Source organism: Mustela nivalis (assembly GCF_964662115.1).
Source record: "Mustela nivalis genome assembly, chromosome: 2".
Lineage (NCBI taxonomy): Eukaryota > Metazoa > Chordata > Mammalia > Carnivora > Mustelidae > Mustela > Mustela nivalis.
In genome coordinates this window covers 16892686-16913169 of record NC_139021.1, presented here as the reverse complement: position 1 = coordinate 16913169, position 20484 = coordinate 16892686, and the positions used below count along the sequence as shown (strand labels likewise).

General features: G+C 49.9%; 1 protein-coding gene across 1 annotated transcript in view; it reads right to left on the bottom strand.

The window, feature by feature from the left end:
• Positions 1 to 13547: 13547 nt before the first annotated feature.
• The window catches only part of DERL1 (derlin 1), a 29634-nt gene continuing 22697 nt past the window's right edge, over positions 13548 to 20484 (bottom strand). The window contains exons 7-8 of the mRNA XM_082721769.1: positions 19179 to 19289; positions 13548 to 15774 (exon numbers count right to left, since the gene is read on the bottom strand). Of these exons, the coding sequence (XP_082577895.1) occupies positions 15633 to 15774; positions 19179 to 19289 (253 nt within the window). The 3' untranslated portion in view covers positions 13548 to 15632. The remainder of the gene's footprint in view (positions 15775 to 19178; positions 19290 to 20484) is intronic.

The window sequence follows — 20484 nt, the reverse complement described above, 5'->3', positions numbered from 1 at the left end:
CTTGCCGATGGACACGCAGGTTGTTTGCAGTTGCTTTTGCCACTATGGTCCTTGTTCATGCTGCTCCCATTTCTCTGATTATTTCCTTAGGTAAATGGGGTGGGAGAGGCTTTGGCAAGGTCAAGGCCAGATCTCAAGGATTCAAGCCCTGAGTCAGAAAGAGGGGCATTAGGCTGTCCGTTGTCTTTTCCTCACCCCTTCTAAGCTCCGTAGAAGCTGTTTCCCCGCCTCTGTGAGCCAACGGCAGCCCGAGCGTGAGAGCCGGCTTAAACGAACGACTCACACCGATTATTGCCAACACAGATGACTTAACTGTCCACGTGGGCACATTGACATTTTCTAGACATAAAAGTTAGGACCTAGAAAGACTCATGTCCTGTCCCAAGACGCCAGAAAGGACAAAGAGGAGAAACAAAGGGGTTTGGAAGCCACTCTGCCTACAGACAGGGAAGAAGGTGGAAATGTCACATGGTGAGCACAACTGGGAAGGAGACAGCCAGACTTTGAAACCAGGGGATTCAGATCTTGTACTTTGGGTGTAAAGGCTGCATAATGGAGTTTGGGGGCTGGTATAGTGCTGGGTGGTCCGAGGAAAGGTGGCATCGCCTCTCCTACAGCCCTCCAGTCTCCTGCCGTGGTCTCCCAGGGCTAAGCCCAAGCAGAAGCCAGTGGCGAAGGACTCTGGGGGATGCAGACCCCGTCAGATGCACGTTTCTATTTCAAATGTCACAGCATCCGGAAGGCTGCCTGCCTTCCGCAGCATGCCCAGCAGAAAGCAGTAGGCTTGCAAGGGCATGGAATAGCCCAGTCACCTGACGAGGTCCAGCCTGAGGAAGGCAAAAGTTCAAAGGACTCAAGTGGATTCTGGCCAGGATTCCAGGACTCCAGGCCATCGGTTCAGAGACACCAAAATGCACGGTATTGGAACTCATCGAACCCAGCACCCCCAGCCCTTGTTTCAAAGATGGGGAAAGAGCAGCCCAACGTGAGTAATTTGCCAAAGATCATCTGCTACCTAGTTCCATACCCAGGACCAGAAGTGAAATAGTGTGACTCCAGAACCAGTTTTTGTTTTTGTCTTTTCAAACGATACACATCCTTACTAGGGTCAAGCATCAGAGTTGTCTTTGGTAAGCTATCGATTCCCTTGTTCCTAAAGTTGCTGAGCCATAAGTGGTTAATTATCCCTTGTATATTGTGCCCAATAGAAGCTATGAGAAACCAGAGCCACCTCACCTTTGACGGGCTCAAGCAAGCAGGGAGTTATGAGCAGTCTTCAGAGCTCAAGGAATAATGGAGGACAAGTCTTCCTCCAAATTTGAAAAATTCATCCACAGTGTCAACACCACTCATACAACATTCACTTCCGGAGTGCTTACTTTGTGTCCAGCCCTTTAACGGCTAGGGAAACAAAATTGACACATGTTGGCCCTGCTACAAGTGGGCCCCATCGTCCTTACCCTCCGTTGATCACAGGTTCCTCCAAGACCTTGACCAGTTCACCCTTGACCACCCAGGACCTATTATGTAGTCCAGCACCCAGGTAGCGCCCAATTTGCTCTTGTTAAACGAAATGAGCTCGGTCTAATGCAGGAGGCAGACAAGTCCATAACAGCCCCAATTAGCCATAGAGAGAACTGGGAAAACAGAGTGGGGGCATCAATTCATGGTTGCCTTCCTAGAGCAGGTGCTACCTGAGCTGAGATCTGAGCCCCGTAAGAGTAACCCACAAACAGGAGACGGAAGGAGATGGGGTTTAGCAGAATCAATCTGATATAGGCCTAGGTTTTTCTCTCTTCTCGTTCTCAGCTCTACTTAACTGCCATCCGCCTCTCCTTGCAGAGCTGACCGGTTTTTCACTCTCAGATGAGAAAACAACCTTCAGTTGTCCCACGGAAACCTCCATGTGAGCCTATCTGGTCTCCTTACGAGAATCATGACCTGTCTGGAAGGCAGGTGGAAATCACAGTAGTTGCTCTCACCGGGACTGACGAGTATGAAGAGAGAGGGTGTCGGCGTCTGACCAGGAGCAGGCAAAGGGCGGGAAGAGCGTGGACAAGGTCCTAGCAGAGGGCAGTTTCCAGGCCTGACCTGCCCTGCTCGCTGCAGGGTGGAGGGTCAGGGCCAGAGTCCCCAGGGTCACCGGGGACAGCCTCTCCTCTCATCTCAGGGTCACACTGGACAAAGCCACAGAGAGCATCCACCCCAGAGCCTGACGCGCCTCGGATTTCGGAACAGGTGACACAGCCTCTCCAGGCGCTGGGAGCTTATGAATCAGCCTGCTGCTGGGCCCAGGGCCAGCTGGGTCTCTCCTGGGGCAGACAATGTGCCCAGCGAGTCCAGTCCTCTCAGCACGACAGGCCTGGCCTCACTCACCCTCCTGCCCTTTGCCTACCCTCGCCTCCAGCTCCCCATTTCTCTCGCATCCAGACCTGAGCAAAGGCCAGCCATCCCCCCCCCCCCCCCCCCGCACCTAACACTCTGCAAAGGCCAGCCATCCCCCCCCCCCCCCCCCGCACCTAACACTCTGGCTCCACCCCCGCTCTTTTATCTAGTTAGCCCCCTGCTCCTTGGTTAGGTCACGGCTGAGAAATCCCTGCTTCTAGAAGTTTCCCACGATCCCACCCCCAGGTCCTGGAGAGCTGTAGTTGCCACACTGTGTGCCCGTGTCTCCCACCAGGGCTCCTTTGGGACAGAGACCGAGTCCTCCCCATCCTTGTGGCCCCAGCCCCCAGCACGCGCCAGGCCTGTGACTGGGCCAGGCCAAGGGAATACATGAGCGTCTCTTCTCTCATGGGAGCCACTGAGGGACTGATTCAATTTTGCAGGATGCCAAGGCCAAGGTCACTCCCCAGCTGAAGGGTCCTTCAGTTGGGGTTGGGAGAGCTCCGTGTGGAGAGAGCTCTCTTTGCATGAAAAACCACTCACTCCTTTCTGCAAAGCACTTCCCCTGCCCTCCCCCAGGGGTAGGTATTAATCTCTCAGGGATAGGAGAGTCTACACTATGTTGTTGCCCTGTGCTGGCAGTGAGGGGCACAGATCAGAGGGCAGGTTTGGCACCAACACCGGCAGACCACATCCGCACACCGTCAGGGCCGCTGGACAAGGCGATGGCCCCAGAAGGTCCTCGTGAGGTCTCTAAGCACAGGGGACAGGGCTGCGCTTCCTGACCGGCCCTGTTAGCAGTCTCCCTGCGTCCCACCTCCAAACAGAAGCTAAGCTCCCACCCAGCCAGCCTCTCCTGCAGTGGGGAGTGGAGCATCTGGCGCAGTCAAATCCGCCAGCGGGAGCTTCTGGAACAGAAGCGAGGCACGTGAGCGTAGAAGGCCTTTGCAGCATCCGTGTGAGGCCGGGTTGGTCGGGGAAGGGGTGTTTGCTCTCTCCGGAGCTGTATTCCCGCAGGCAGACCCAATTCCCAGCGCAGTAAGGGCCCCGGTGGCTGGCCTGTTCGCTCTAGTGCTCGCTGGGGGGCACTGTCTCGCCAGATCCTCTCATGAATGTCAGTGGGGGGTGGGGAGGGGGCGTCACTCACATCAGGAGTCCCCAGCCTTCCCAAGATTCTCTGATGCACCCAGCAATCTTTTGATATAAACATTAAAGCTAATATATCATGTCCTCACAAAAAGTATACAAATGGGGCACCTGGGTGGCTCAGTCGGTTGGGTATCTGCCTTCCGCTCAGGTCATGATCCCGGGTCCTGGGACCGAACCCGGTGCCAGTGGGGAACCTGCTTCTCCCTCTGCCCCAACCCTCCCCTTGCTCATGCTTGCATGCTCTCCTCTCTCTCTGAAATAAAAAAATAAAATCTTGCAAAAAAAAAAAAAAAAGTTAAAAGTATGCAGATGGTAAATATGAAGCTATGACATTTTTATAAAGGGAAACATCCCCATGTCAATAAATAGGATATTACCAGGATCCCCATGCATCCCCAGGGCCCACCCTTTCCAGAAAGTGTCCCCTCTCTAAATATAATCATTACCCTAAATTCTAACAGCATCGCTCCATGGTGCCTCTTCTTGAATTTTAAATACTTGGGAGCGCAAAGCAGATACCATCCTGCATCCGGCTTCTTTTGTGCAACACCGTTCCTGAGATTCCCTTCTGTTGCTCTCTAAGGCGGTGTTCTGTCTGTGTTCCCGGCTGTATAGTACTCCGAGGGGGAAGCAAGCCTCAGTCTGCCCATTCTGCTGCTGATGGACATTGGGATGCTTCTAGGTTAGGCTTCTGATCAATGACGGTGCTGTCAGCCTTCTCACACGTGGTGCTCCTGTGCATGGCCATGCTGGGCGGTCTAGGAGGGGAGAAGGACTGGGGCCGGCTCAGATTTTGATAGAGGAAAAAAAATGTGATTAAAAAAATTTCCCCCCAAGGGCGCCTGGGTGGCTCAGTGGGTTAAGCCTCTGCTTTTGGCTTGGGTCATGGTCTTAGGGTCCTGGGATCGAGCCCCACATCGGGCTCTCTGCTCAGAAGGGAGCCTGCTTCCTCCTCTCTCTCTGCCTGCCTCTCTGCCTATTTGTGATCTCTGTCTGTCAAATAAATAAATAAAATCTTTTTTAAAAAATCTCCCCCCCCCCCCGCAAAGACTGGTGCTAAGGGACACTATCACTGTTTTGCAGGAGTGTGACACGCAGATAGACAGGGTCACCACCTCTGGGCCTCAGTTTCTTTATCCACAACCACAGCCCCAACCTCATCAGACTGTTGTGAGGGTTGAACTGATGACCGATCTGAAGGAAAGCGGAAGCAGGCCGGCCAACGAACACCGCTGTGGAGAGTCTCTGTGCCAGTCGCCTCCCCAACATTGGCTCCCTGAGGTGTCGCCCTCATCTTGGGAGGTGGGCCTCACTCTTCTCTTCATAGAGTTGAGGGAAGTAGAGCTCAGAGGCTTGTGTGAGGTCCTAAACGTGGCTCGCGGTCACAGGGCCGGTAAAGGGCAGCGTCCGCTTTGCCCACGTCCGTCAGACGCCCCCAACCCCCACCGTCCGTGCTGCACATCTGGGAAGGTGTCTCTGCCTCCCCCACCCCCACCCCCACCCCCCCCCCACCCCCGGGGTAAGGGACTCCTCCGTTTCCTCTGAGCCTCGGGTGGACTCATTTGCCGCATGGCGACAGTAAAACCATCAGAGGGCAATTGTGAGGATGAAATTAGTTCATGGTTGGGCAGGGAAGGGAAACTAACGTTTCTGAGGAGAGCCAAATGATTTACACATACTACCTGAGTTAATTTTCACAACAGCCTTCCAAGATGGGAGCCGGATTAGTTCCCTGTAGCTGGGGCATTCGGGTGTGTCATGAATTGTGACTCAGGCGTCCCAGAGGGAAGAGAGCCCTCCACTGCCCTCATCACTCCTGAATTCCAGCTCCTGCCCAGGGAAAGGTGTCCCGTTGGAATTAACCCCACAAACCCCACAAAATGGACAATCTCCCATCCCTAAGGCCAGACCCATAACTTCTCGAATTGCCTTTGCTCCTCAGACCCTGAAGCCAGGCCTGCACCCCCCAACACACATACGTACACCCCACAGGCCCTGCACAGCAAGCTCCCCCCACCCACTGCTATCAAGAAAGCCATTGTCAAATGCACACACTCAAAATGCTAAAAGACTGCATTTTTATTTTTCAAGGGCCCATTCCTAATCACAAGAGGCCACTTAGTCTGAGTGGGGCCCAGTAATGTTGATTAATGATTATGCATTTCTCAAGAGAGTGGGGAATGTTCAACTCCGGCTCCTGCCCCCCGGCCCCCCCGGGGTGCGCATTAATCAGGGCGACCTCAGGGTGGGGGACGACGACATAGAGCTGTGTCCAGTGGCCTTTGGGCAAGAGTGATGCGAGGCCCCAGCACAGGGGGTGATTCTTGGTGTCCAGGTGCCTCTGCAGCCATCCCTGGTGCCCTGGGCCCCGCCTCGCCCCCCGCCCTCCTTACCAGTAAGGGGCTGGCAGGGGGCAGAGAGGCGAGGCATTTCTCCACTTCAGTGCCCCACTCACCCCTCCGATCACGCCACGTGGTTGTGAATATTAATCAGACCCCACAGGCCCCCAGGTAGTTCATCTAAATGATTTTAAGGCTTGTCTTTCATTCCCTTTCTCCGTGGGACAGATACAGACATCCCTAATGAGCGAGCAATCCTAGCTCCAACCCACTATCAACCCACTATCTCTAAAGGAAAGTCTGTCTCTGGGTATTCAGCTCTGCCCCCCAACCCCTCCCCGCATCGCCCCCACTCCTGTCCTGGGCTCACTTCCCACTGGGCTTGCACCCACATTTTAGGGACGCAGAATCCCAAGAACGGGCTCAGAGCAGCCACAATGGAGGCGAGGGAAGAGAAAGAGAACCAAGGGGAAACGTTGAGACTCAAAAATTTCCATTTGGGGACTTTTCACAGAGGTGAGGCCTCGGGGGGCCGTGCACACCCTCAGGTGTGAGACACAAAATGGAATGAAGCAGAATGAGGATTTTAAGAGGTGCCGGGGTAAGGCAGCCAACCGAGGGCTGCCACCCTCACACGCCACCCCACTGGGGGAGTGAAGCGTGGGACAGTCACTTTGGAAAACTCCTAGTTTCTACTACCGCTGGAGGTACACGCACTCTGAGACTTGGCAGTTCTCACTTGTGGGAACTTAGGTCAAGTACTGCCTTACCCAACAGGTACACGTGTCAGTATGTCCCCCAGCAGATGTGCCCGGGAGTGTTCCCAGCCGCACTCCTCCTTCTAGCCTGAAACTAGCCCGGTGCCCATCAGCAACAGCACAGTCGAGTAAATCATGGTGCGTTCATACTGTGGAATGATCTTCAGCCACGAGATAGGGAGCGACACAATCACATACAATAGGAACGACTTTCACAAGCATCCCATGAAGTGAAAGCGGCTGGACACAAGACAAGAAGCAGGGTATGGTTCCATTTAGAGCATATTTTAGGCAAAAACTAACTTATGTGGTGACAAGTCAAGATGGTAGCTCACCTCGGGCGCTTGGTGACTGGCAGGGGGTTCAAGAGGGCTTCGGGGCAGTGGAGATGTCATATTCTGATCAGGGCGCTGGTGACATAGGTGTGTTCCACTTGTAAAAACTCAAGCTGTACACTTAGGGTGTGTGAACTTTCGTACATGTGCAGTATACAATATATTCACAGTTAGTTACTTAGTTAGCAGGCTCCATGCCCAGCATGAAGGCCCACGCGGGTCTTGAACTCAAGACACTGAGATCAAGACCTGAGCTGAGATCAAGAGTCAGATGCTTAACCGAGTCACCCAAGCATCCCAACAATATTTATTTAGAAATTAAAACAAAACAAAAACAGCAGCATTGTAGCCAATCTGTTCTTTGGGCTTCTTAGTAAAGATCTAAATCCCTGTAAAATTGTGTTGGTTGGCCGGGCCATGCTTGTGTGAATGTGATGTGTCCTGAGACCATGTTTGTGTCCTTCCAGTGTCATGGATGTTCCACATACGCCGTCAGGAAGACTTAGGGTCCTGAGCTTCCCTTGTGGGTAGTTGGGAGCACGTGACGGAGTGTTGGCTAACAGCAGGTGGGCGGAAATTATGTATGCCCCTTTCCACCGGGCACCTGAAATCTCCTCCGTGATGCTCTACTTGCTGTCTCTTTCTCAAGGTGTTTAAAATCTTTGCACTAATTGAAAGGATACTTTCAGAACCCCTCCTCCTTCTCCCGTCCCCTTCCTTGGCCCCACCATCCCACCTGCCCACCCACACTGGACTGTGATTTGCACAAGAAATAGATCTCTGGGGGCACCTGGGCAGCTTAGTGTGTTAAGCATCAGCCTTCGGCCTCGATCATGATCTTGGGGTCCTGGGATCCAGCCCCGTGTCGGGCTCCCTGCTCAGCAGGGCACCTGCTTCTCCCTTTCCCACTCCCACTGCTTATGCTATCTCTCTCTCTAATAAATAAATAAATAAAATCTTCAAAAAAAAAAAAAAGAAATAGATCTGTTGTGATGTGCAGAATTGGTGACTGCTTGTTACGCTATTAGTCTAACCTGACTGATTCACATACACTATGCCTTTCAAAAGAAGCCCCTTGGGTCCTGGCTCTCCAAGTGGAACCTTCTCTGTCTTATAAAGGGGAGTGGAAGTGAACATTATTGGGAAGAAATACTGGTTTCTCACTCCTTGCATTGCCACAGAGAGGGAATTTCCCAGGAAGGAAAAGTAAACTGGAAACTCTAATTGTTTTCCCAAAGGAAAGACTCTTGGGATTGGTGAGTCAAGGAAGGAACTGAGCTTGTTCAGTTTGTGAAGCTCATTAGGCCTCTGGAAAGCCACCTTCTGGGCTCTTCCCCACTGTACGCTTATAGGAGCAGACACTCCTGTCCTTGTTTTGCCATGCCCGTGACCAGGGAGGTCAGTCTTTCAAATTCTGGGGTTCCGTTTTAGGACCTCTATGTGACTACGCCCCTATAACATATCTCCCAACCCATTTTTCTCAAGAATGAAGCTAACATTTTGATCTCTATCTAATAACTGTATCTCTCACTTGGCTCCAAACGGAGGAAAGGAGGAGAGTGATTTATTGGTCCTCTAAAATCCAACAAAGACTAGGAAAGCAGCCATTCTCTGTAGCAATGATCCAAAAAATGATCATTTTGAAAAATCATTTTGAACATCAGACGTTGGGGAAATTTCAAAGGGTTTGCAGGAAAAAAAAAAAGGAGGAGAGGCAAAAAAGGGTCTGAAACAAGGGGTACGTTGTGACATCAGCAGCTAAACAATTTAGATCAGATTCCAAAGTTCCATTTCTGAACTGCCTGCCGGTGACAGGGGTCTCTAGCTGACGCAGACTGAGAGAGGCTCAATGCAAAGAAAAGTCTCCTGGTCAGTTTCTAAATTAAAGGCCTTCTGGAAGCAAAGAAGAGGGGCGTCCAGGTGATCTCAGCTGATGGGACAGTGGTGCTCAACCTTTCTTTCTGTCTTGGGCAGAGTTCAGTTGTCTCATCCGAAGGGAGGAAAGATGGTCTCCAATATCCCTTCTAGGCCCGTGAGAGAGCTGAGAGTGTTCCAGCAAAGAGAGAGAGAGGGAGAGAGAGAATCTCAAGCAGGCTCCATGCCTAGCACAGAGCCCCATACAGGCCTTGAACGCACAACCCTGAGATCATGACCTGAGCTGAAATCAAGAGTCGGATGCTTATAGACTGAGGCACCCAGGTGCCTCTCCCCTGTGTGCCTCCTAGAGGACACTTGTCATTGGATTCAGAGCCCACCCAAATAATCCAGGATAATCTCCTTGTCTCAAGATCCTTAATCACATCTGTGAAGATGCTTTCTCCAGAGAAGGTCATATTCATAGGTTCTGGGAACTAGTATGTGGATGCATCTGTTGGGGGCCCCCATGGAACACTGCAGAAAGCATTATCAGAATTTCGAGGAGTATGTAATAATCAATTCAAAATAATGTTTGAAATAATTTGAAATAATAAACATAATGAAACCACCTTAATTTTTTAAAGTTTATTTCTTTATTTAAGTCATCTTTATACCCTACGTAGGGCTCAAACTCACAGTCCTGAGATCAAGAGTCACAGGCTCTTCCGAATGAGCCAAACTGGTGCCCAAAATTGTCTTAATTTTTTTAGCCATAGATCTCCCCTGGTTCTCTGATCAGAGTCTTGCTTTGTGTCTGGCGAATAACTTTAATAAGCCTTTTCAAGATGGGTAGGGTTGATGAACGGCAAAGCTTTTATTTTGCTGAGTGTAGAGTTTTGGAGTCAGAGCTAAGTTGACCAAGACAGAGGGGACTGGAACACCCACTCGGGGAAAGCATGGAGAGAAGGCCGGAAGCCAGTGGACCACTCCAGAGAACTTCGGTTATGAAATGGATCCATTCCTTCAACAAATATTTATCTCAAAGAGGCCGTGCATGCCAACCTTCATGCCACGTAGGGGGGATGAGAACTCACACCCTGTGATGTTCAATGCCAACCCTCTTCACCTTCTCCCCCACCCCCCAAATCTTCAGCAAAATCCACACTGCTTGGTAATGCTCTGGAGATGAACTTGAGGGAGGACATGGGGGAAATAGAGCCTTGTTCATGAGTTGGAATGAGGGCAAACCCAGAGACTCTTCCAGAAGGCCACACAAGGTTTCGGGTACTAGGGGGGGCCAACTGGGACTTCTTAGGCACCTAGCATCTGCTTCCCTTCTCATGAAGCAGGAGCACTTCGACTTGCTTTGAATGTAAGTACCTGCAGGGTCTTACCCCGCTGCAGAGAGTCTAAATGGGACTGTCAGTCAAATGTTTTTCCCTCAGTTCCCATCACGCGAGAGTCGCAAGGTCAAAGGTAGGCCAATAAGACTTGGGGACTGAACCCTAAAAGGAGAATTGCAAGCATAAACCATAGAGCTGATCTAGCCCAGCAGGTGTGGTTCAGATCGGTTTCTGCTCCCTGCATCCCTGGTATCCTTTCCATGCCGGGTGGCTCGGCAGCCCCTTGGGATCTGTCAGCTACTATATGTCCTTCCAATTCTCTTTCGCCGAAGTTAATCAGAGTCGTTTTCGGGTACCTGTCACTAGAGAACCCTGATGGAAGTGATGAGGAAATTCCCAATCCCTCCTCTCCACTGAGAGGTCTGGGCACATGCAGGTGTTGAAGGCCTGCCGTGGTGACAGCTGTCTCTTACATCCTTAAAGCCGGGTTTGGGACTCCCGCATCACGACAGTTTGGTGGTGGTGGTTATTTTTTTTAAAGATTGTATTTATTTATTTGACAGAGAGAGAGATCACAAGTAGACAGAGAGGCAGGCAGAGAAAGAGGAAGGGAAGCAGGCTCCCTGCTGAGCAGAGAGCTTGATGCGGGGCTCGATCCCAGGACCCCGAGCTGAAGGCAGAAGCTTTAACCCACTGAGCCACCCAGGCACCCCATCACGACAGCTTTGACCAAAATCTGAAGTCTCCCTTAGGGGTGCCTAGGTGGCTCAGTCGTTAAGCATCTGCCTTCGGCTCAGGTTATGATCAAGGGGTCCTGGGATCGAGTCCACATCCAGCTCCCTGCTCAGCAGGAAGCCTCATTCTCCCTCTCCCACTCTGCCTGCTTGTGTTGCCTCTCTGTCAAATAAATAAATAAAAATCTTAAAAAAAAAAAAAAAGTCTCCCTTAAGCTAACAGTGACTGCCTTAGTGATCAAGAACACTCACAGGACCAGTGCCAGCCCTCAGAGAAAGGCCGACACGGGGAGAGAGACAAGAGAGGGATCAAATCCATCAAGGTCAGAGGAAGGCTTCCAGTGACAACTTGAGCTTCATAAACATTTCCCAAGGGATTCTTAAACCCTGCACCTGAATCCAATCCCACACTCCCTGTGGGTCTTTCTGGCCCTGGTGACATGACAGGGGTCTCTCCTTCTCCCTAAGCGCACATGCACTGGCACAGGCCACAGGGGAATTCCACGGGGGAGACAAAGCTAAATTTATACCTTCAGTTAATCTCCCCGTGTTCTCTCCTGCCTTCAGTCTCCACCGGGGGGTACAGCTCCGTGGTAGAGCATTTGACTGCAGTCTACACCGAGTCTCCTTTTGCCGCAATCGCAAGCGTCACACCCCTTAGCTGATAGTTACTCACTGTAGATAATTGTTCGACTTTTTTAAATTGTGTTTTAAATTTTATTTATTTCACAGAAAGACACACAGTGAGAGAGGAGACACAAGCAGGGGGAGAGGGAGAGAGAGAAGCAGACTTCCCACACAGCAGGACCCTGGGATCACGACCTAAGCTGAAGGCAGGCACTTAACAATTGAGCCACCCAGGTGTCCCCCGTTCAGCTACTTTTTTAAAAGTACCTGAACTTTGAATCCAGTCTTCCCAGGATCTCCAGCCTCTTCTGATATCCTCTTCCAGGGAACTAGGATTCCGCTGTATGAACAAGTCCCCTAAGACTCCTAGGAGACCGGACCATCAGCTCTCTCTCTGAACAGGCCGAATTCCTACCCAAGCCATCACCGCAGCCCACAGAGAGAACACAGCCTGAAGACCGAGAGCGGGTCCTAATGGCATCTGCCCAAGCACTACTCAAAAGACTCCGAGTTTTTATCATAGATATAATTTGTATAAATATATTTACATAAAAATACTTTTATATTTGAAATTTGTATATTTTTAATGTTTTTTTCCCTTTGCGAAGCACAAGACAATTACCCCCAGGGACGACGGAAAGCTCATTTATGCCTTCAGCTAAAGTTTCCGTTCTGCCCTGCCTTTAGCCTGGCGAGAAAATCACCTTCTGTTGTCATTTCATGCCAGATGCTGACCTTTGGCCTCCACAAAAGCAGAGCAGCCGCGGAGGTCTTAACTCAGAGCTGGGTTCATGTCTGGTCTTCGGCACCTTGTAGCTGCTTGACCTTCAGTGCCTTAACCTCTCCGAGTCTGAAGTCTCCTCACCTGGGAGATGGGGATAACACTCCCTACCTATTAGGGTCACAAGTCAGTTCCCAAACTCAGCTGGATAGCAGAATCCTCGTAAACTTTCAAAACATGGAGAATGAGAGCGATGTAAGAAATGTGCACCCTTAAAAAAAAATCCCAAGTGACTTTCTGGGACAGGAAGCCTGGCAAGCATAGATCTGAGGCTGACGTTCCACGATGCGGAAAGTTCCTGGCGCGTTCAGTACCCAGGTGTGCTACTGAAAACAGGATTCTACCTACCAGAGTTGGGAGGGAAAGGCGAGCACACGGAAAACCATTCTGGGCTTTCACTGTATGCATAAGGCCCTACAGATCATGATTCCCTCCCCTCATCCCAGTGACAACTGCCACAGCCACTCTGGAAAGCAAACAAGTCAACTGGCAGGAAGCACATGTCTTCTCCGCCCCACCTTCTGAGCTACTAACAGGGTGAAGTCCAAACAGAGAGGACTGGATTTTCCCCCAGGTGAACTTTTGCTATTAAGTTAGTGCTGAGAATTTTAAGGGGGTAAGGGACCTCAGAAACAGCGCCGCCATGAATGGAGCGGCTGGCAACCAACATGGCCTGTTCGGTCAGTGTTACACAAAGGCAGCTTAGAATACAGGATACTGGCGATCTGCTGTCCCCCGAAATGAACAGGATCATTCCTTCCTTTCTGGAATGTCTCCATTACCAGGAAAGGGGTGCAGCGCCGCTCCGTCTCATCACCCCACCTTGTGATGAACAAGAGGGCCCAAGGCCTGGCATGCAAATGTGGATGGTTCATGGTCAAGAAAAAAAGGCTCAACTGAGGTCACGGCATCTGCCTCCCCGGGATTAAACACATTCCATAGAGCTCCAGGAGTCAGACCCATGGGCTACAGAAAGGCCATAAGACACACTAGAACTGGATAGGATTCCTAACTCAATGGTTATTAAAATCAAAACCCAGAGATTCTGCTTCCAGGAATGAATCCTACAGCTGTTCCCGAACATGTGAACAGAAGTAGATACTAAAATACGCTGCGTCACTGGGCAGCGAGAATCCCGGGACGCGCCTAAATGCCCGAGAAGGGGCTGGTTCCAAAAGTTACGTAGTAATCCAAAAGAGGTAGCATAGTAGGTACGCGGAAACTGAAGGCAGGCAACCGTCGTGTTGTACATTTTAATTTACAATTTTTACCAAGAAAAAGGCATAGTTACAAAAGGGGAAGTTCTTTATACAAAATAGGGATTTTTATTTCACTCAGTAAGAGAATCCACTGGCATGTCTTGCCTCCCCAAATCAAATCTCCAATAACTCACTTAGCTAAAATTATTTCAAAAAGACAAGTCATCCAGACAAAATTATCAGCTCCCTAAATGTGTTTGAGAAGAAGAATTTAATAAACATTTGGCCTTGAACAGAGGTATTCTACAGAATACTTGCACCTTTACCAAAACTACTGCTGGGAGGCAGGTGAGGCATTAAGGGCATACAAGAGCGACGAGCTCACTTACCACGAGAACATTCTTACACGGTCAGTTTCTGCCCCTGTACAATGAGTGCACATGCGACATCGTAGGAAAAATGGCTTCTAAAAGTTTACAAGTAAATTTTATTGTGGCCACAGGTCAACAACAAAAACATACGACAGTTAACGGTTCAGATTCTCTGTGCCTCCTATTTGATCATATAAATTAAATATGGAGAGGTACACACAAACTTTTATTAAAAACAAGCTGTTTTCAAATCCCCAGTTCCTGGTAGAACACACAACACTACCGCCTGAGGGGTGGGGGGCAAAGTAGGGGCATACTGTTAGAGCACAGAGTTTCCTGAGAAGAAACCAATCAAAATGTTCAAAGCCTTTCTAGCAGACTCCAAGTACAGCGCCCACTCAACACTGCTCCTGGCAGGCTGCTTTCAGTCTGAAAACGTAAAATAAGAAACTGAAACACCAAAGCCTTCAAAAAACTTTATTGGGGGATAAGCCTAGCTCTGATGGAAGCAGCCCACCTATGAAAACCAGCAGCTGGTCTGATGTACATTCCTGACTTATACATTCGTGGCTCAAAATAAAGAACATCAAACACAAATGATTCGAAAGCCATTACAACCCCAAGTTATGGGATCCACCTAGATGTGCCTGTATTGGCTCTGAGGATAGGATCTCTGCACCTTCTTCACGACTAACCAAAGCATGTGGCCATTAAAAGGGGGGGGAGAAAATTTAAATAGGGTATAGGGTTCTCCTCTCCACACTATTCCATGAACAAATATCTAGAAGGAAAATGAAAATGAAATGTGATCAATGCCCAGGTGTCTCTCAAAGAGAGCAACTCCCTGTGACAAATGTGATTTGGAACTTTCTAGAAGAACACAACCCAAACTACTGTGGGTCCACACAAAACCAGTATGTCCTACACGAGATGCAAAGGGATTAGGCCCCCCGCAGTTCGCACCTGGCCCCCCTGCAACTCCACTGTAGTTTTCATCACTTCACTTAAGGAAAAACTGCCTAGCAACCACCTCATGTCTCACTGACACCGGTCTGTGGCCCTCACTGACACAGTGGTGCTTTTTTTTATAAGAAGCATCTGCAGAGGTGGCAAATGGTTGTATTGGACACGTCACAGCAATTCCAAAAGCTGACGAAGCTCTCCATCGGCTGGTGCAGTCTTCTCCCGTATGGTTAGAGTTCTGCCACCAAAGGGTGTGGGGGGTACGTGGTGGACAAGTTCTTTGTGACCAAGCCTTGACAGAAGTCAATAAATAAGAGAGCTTGTCACTGGCAGAACCGTTTTATGGGCAACCTCCTCTAGCTGCAAATGCGGGGGCTGGGAGAGGAAGGAGGGGGCGTGTGTGCGAGAAAGAGGTAAAAGGTCCTTTGTCAAGGGTTTGGTGACCCAACCCCACATGCCCGGCTTGGTGTCAGCAGACCGGGACCTGCCTAAACCCATTATTCAGACGGAAAAGGAAGAGAAGACACCAAAAAAATATAGTCAGTTCTGAAATTTGCACAGTTGATATTTGTTCTTCGTAGCAGTAAGGACTTGAATGAGAATCACGAAACTTGAGGAACACTTATATTTTTCTTCAGGATTTAAAAAATTGTGTCTTGTACTGAAAGACTACATTCAGTGTGGGTCGGGTCCAACAGCATTTGCTAGAACTCGGTTGTTAAGCACACCCAGCACTGGGAGGAAACTTCATCTGCGTCGAGTGGCTGGTGGGCCGGCCCGAGGCCGCTCCTTCACTGGTCCCCAAGCCGAAAGCCCTGTCCCCAGTTGTGTCTCCCGCCTCCACCGCCGTTCTGGTCCGCAGCTCGCCTCATGCTAGCGGGGGGCACGCCGAATCCCGACACCCCTCCTCTCCTGCTGGGCAGCCAGCGGTACCTGGGGTCGGGGGAGTGGGGGGGGGACAAAAGGAGAAAAAACAACACAATCACTTCACAAAGCGCTCTGGACCGTGCGCGCGGCCTCCTTTCTTGCTGTCCCCATAGCATCTCACTGGAGTGGATCAGCCCGGCCAGGGCAAGGCCGGGGACGAGGTCTGACCTAACTGCCTTTTCAGCATTTCACTCAATGCCCTGATCCCCGGCAGCACTCACTTTTCGGGTTTCTTAAATTTACTCCTTTTCTAGCCTAACTCATGCTCAAAAAAAATTTGTTTCCTGATCACAAAAGTAATTCAGGCGGAACAGTACGGAAACAAAACTATTACTCCCACAAGCCAAACCACCAGAAAGAACCCCCCGTATATAGCATGTTGACGGATCTAAGTGCGGATCCAACGGGATCAAAGCACAACACAACAAATTCACGTGTGAAAGCCAAGTCCGCAGTCTGCATGTTGAGGCCCAAATGGCATCTCCACGCCGCCCCTGGGCCCTGTGGCGTCCGTCAGGGGGGGACTGGAGCCGCCGCTTGGTCTTGGGGTCTGGGCTGTGTTTTCCACGGGAATGCCTGACGTCCTCCGGCTGCTTCTCTCCACTGCCGCGGCCGTGCGAAAGCTGAAGCCCGGGAAGGGCACCCGCTTTCCCCGTGGCCGATTAACAAACTAAGAATCCCAGAACAGCTAAGAAAGCTTCCACCCTCGTCTGTGTTCTTCAGCATCTTGCCCTCCCTTGATCCTTAGAAAGCTGAGAATGTGTTTAAACCTATTCCACTTAGTGACTCAGGTCATGATCCCGGGGTCCTGGGATCGAGCCCCACATAGGGCTTTCTGCTCAGCGGGAGACCTGCTTTTCCCTCTCCCACTCCCCTGCTTGTATTCCCTCTTTCTCACGGTCTCTGTCAAATAAAAAAAATCTTTAAGACAAAACAAAACAACAAAAAAAAAACACCATCTTAAAACAAAACAAAACAAAACAAAACTATTCCACTTAGCTCCTCATGTTTTCAATCGTGCTTGAAGGCAGAGACCGTCACCAGATACCTCCGCTCAAAGCCCTGACGGCACCAAGAGCAAGCCCTGAGAGCCACCTTGGCCGTGGCGAAGAGCCTGCCGAGCATGACCGCCTCAGACGGCGTCTCGCTTACGCCAGGTGCTGCCTGAGCCGACACTAACCTCCTCTTCCCCGCAACCCTACGGGGCAGGCGCTATGCTTAGCATCCCATTTTAGAAATGAGAAAACCAAGGCCAGAGTAATCGTCAGGATCCCAACCAGGCAGCCTGGCTCCAGAGCTGGTCCCTGCACCGTTTCCTGCACCTCGGGCTGCGAGCCGCGGCAGAGGGGACAAGCGGGGCACCATTCAGGGGACAGCTGCCCGTGACTGGAGTCCTCATTTGTTTACATCATCCCTGATGCCTTCGTGTTCCCGCCAAAACCAGACAATGAAGCCCTTTCAAACAGAAAAACAACTGCCTGCGGAGAGGATCTACTTTTCTAAACGGAAGGCAGAACAGTGATCTTAGGGTTCTAGAACTTCCATCATCCCTTTTAAACAAACGCAGATTTGTCTGTAAATCACAATGCATTTCCAACTCCCGATTTCTCAATATTCCTGATGTTCCAGTACAATAATATTCCTCCAAAGTGTATAATAAAATAAAACAGTTAAAAGGGCTGTCTTGCTTTGCTTCATACTCTGAGACAATATGGAAGCCATCTCCACTGCTTAAATGGATAGTGAAATTAAATGCAAGTAATTACTACAAAAAGACACCCAATTATACATAATCAACAAAAATTTATGGTAATTTCAAAGCAGTTACTGCTTTTGCAAGGAGCTACATTTTGTCATCTGATCTTTATGCAAAATTTAACAGAAGGGCTTTTCCACCAACAGAGAACGCTCAAATGCAAGGCAGGCTCCAGTGTGCCCTTGATTTTGCCACTAGAATCTCATACACTTTGTTGCCTGCAATCGAGAAATATCTCCAAGCCGGTAAGTCAGAAATATGGCCATTTAAAGTAAAAACTGTTGGCTAGCCACCAAATGACCAAGTTTTTTGTTTTTTTTTTTTTAAATTGATGCATCTGCCATCTGACTTGATAAACGTAGATCAAAAATCCAAAACCTGCTGCTATCGTGTCCTTTGATAATTAGAAAGCAGATTGGTCATTTGTTTTTTTTGCCTGAAGCCAACTGAAGGCTCAGAAGACAAGTTTCTTCCTATGCACTTAAAAAAATAATAATAATACAACAACAGTGTACTTCTCGGTTTGTGTATTTCACAGACGGCTTTCAAAAACTTCCCGCCCCCCCTCCCCCACTGACAAATGGGATGGGGGGTGGGGCGGACCTCCTCAAGTTTCCCTGCTCTCACTGACCCCGAGGAAGAAAGACGAACTGCAAATACTAAAAGGAGCAAGAGGTGGAGGGGTTGTTTTATAGAAGTTTTTCAGGGGAAGCCAGGACTGCTTGTCCCCAACTGGGGATCAGGAGCAATCGTCAGGCAGGCTGTGACACCCGGATGATGATTTCACTGGTCCCTTCTTCAAATGCCTTCTGTTTCCGTGACAGAAAGGCCAGCAACTTCCATGCTTCAGTGTGTCGGCATCTCTTCTGGCTCATAAAATCCCACCCCAGCCCCAATGCTAGGATTTACTGCCATATTTACTGTATTTATTACCATATTTACCACCACCGCGTGGCCAACAGCAGACCTTACCACCTGCAGTCGTGGGAGACAGGGCGCCCCTTGATTTACAGATTAGCGAGGTGCAGCTTGGAGGTTTTATGAAGTCACTCCCCCTGATAATCCAAACTGGTAGACAAGGGGACGGACTTCAACCCAAGCCTGCCTCAGAACCAAAGCAGTGCCCTCAGCCTCCTCGCCTGAGTGAACCTTAGAAGCAGAGAAAGAACCAGCCCGCACTTCCTGGGTGCTTGGGCTATACGAACCTCGAGTTTCTCCCTTTCACTGTGAAAAGTTCCGGGTATTTTCTGTTCTATAACAGCTCACAGAGAAAGGCTGAAGCTGCTAACCAATGAGCTAACTGAACCCCTTTGCCTCTTCTCTGGCCAATCTCGTGTAAAACCAATGCTGGCACACGGCGGCCCACACTGGAGCTTTGCACAGTGCCCCACCTGCCCAGCTGAGCTACGATGTTCCCAGTGATGCCCAATGTTTGAGTCAGCAGCAGCCCCCAGCTGAAAGGGCTCCACAGAGAAGACCGAGCTGTGACTTTGATCCCTGGCTTCCTGTGACCGTGTGACCGGGGCCAGTCTGTTGGCTCCAGTTTCTCCACCCGCCGAAGAGGTAAATGCCGCCCCTCATGGAGCTCTGAGGACGCCTCCTAAGACAAGGGCAGTAAAATGGCTGTTTGGTGAGGAAGAAAAAAAGCACTTACAAAAACTGAGGTGTGGAGAGAAAATTTCTTCCTCCCAAGTCCATCGGGTATCTGAACATTAGGAAGAAATAAAGATGTCCAACAAGATTTCCAATGAGCTCATTGATTACCCTGCAAACAAAGAGTCCAATTAGTTTCAAGACATGCAAGTGGTCAAGTGAGACGTAGCCAGTTGTAAGCAGTAGCCCAGGGAAGAGAGCCCTCCTGGCAGCCCGCTTCTGGGCCCTGGAGCCTGTGACAGCTCCACAATGAGTCCTTTTGTAGTCTGCGTGGCAAAGGCATTCTGAGGGGAAGGGAAATCGGTCCTGCGGGGGTCCAGCTGCCCTCCGACAGCTCTTTCAAGCCCCATCTCATCCTCAAAATATTGTTTTTGCTACTTCCTGCCTCCAGAGTTGGAAGCTGCAAAGCAAGCTTCCGACTGGTTTAGTCGTAAATACTGTATTTGTAAACCTCAGGGCAAATCGGAAGGCTGACAAGAGAGAAGCAGGGGAACAGGGGTGAGGGGGAGGCAGGACACGCCTGTTTCCCCCATTCCTGGAGACACAGCACTTCTCCCTTGCCTCCGGCATCCTTGCGTGTAAGACATCATGAAGATCACTGAGCATAGCTGACCTTCACCTTGTACTTCTAAAATAAACATTGACCTTCAGGTTTTTCCAAGGCTTACATACAGGCCACTTCAAGGTTTTATAGATCCACTCCTACTATCACATATCCTTCTGTGTCTTCTCCTGCCACAGGAGTCCTGTCAGGGACAAATCAACATTGGCAACTACTCCCAGACTCTGCCCTTCTGGGCGGCAGGGCGGCTGTACCAGGCTCAGAACTTGCTCTGCTCTCAACAGAGTCTGTTTGCTCAAGTCACTCATTTCTATCACTTCGCGGCAGATGTTAGGACCACACGAGCAGATATGTCAGACATAGTAAGAACTGGTACTATTAAAATCTGTTAAAACATTTAAAGTATTTGGTAGCGTAAGAAGTGGGAGTTCACAGAACAGTTGCATCTTGATCTCTTCCTTTTAAAATTCTGACTGGATGCAATAAAGCTTCTCCTCTCGGCGCCAATTCCGGGCTAGAAATCTGAGGCCTATTTGGCTAAAACTTCTGTACTATCAAACCACTTACAAAACTACTTCCCATCTGAGAATCTTTTGATGACTGGTGAGCAGTCTTCAAGGCATCCTGGAAATGCCTCAGGAATAAAAAAAAACACGGTAATTTTACACATAGTTCTTAGAGGAGTCAAGCGCAGACACAAATTAAATCAGTTCCTTGTCTGCTCAATCCGGACAATGAATCCAGA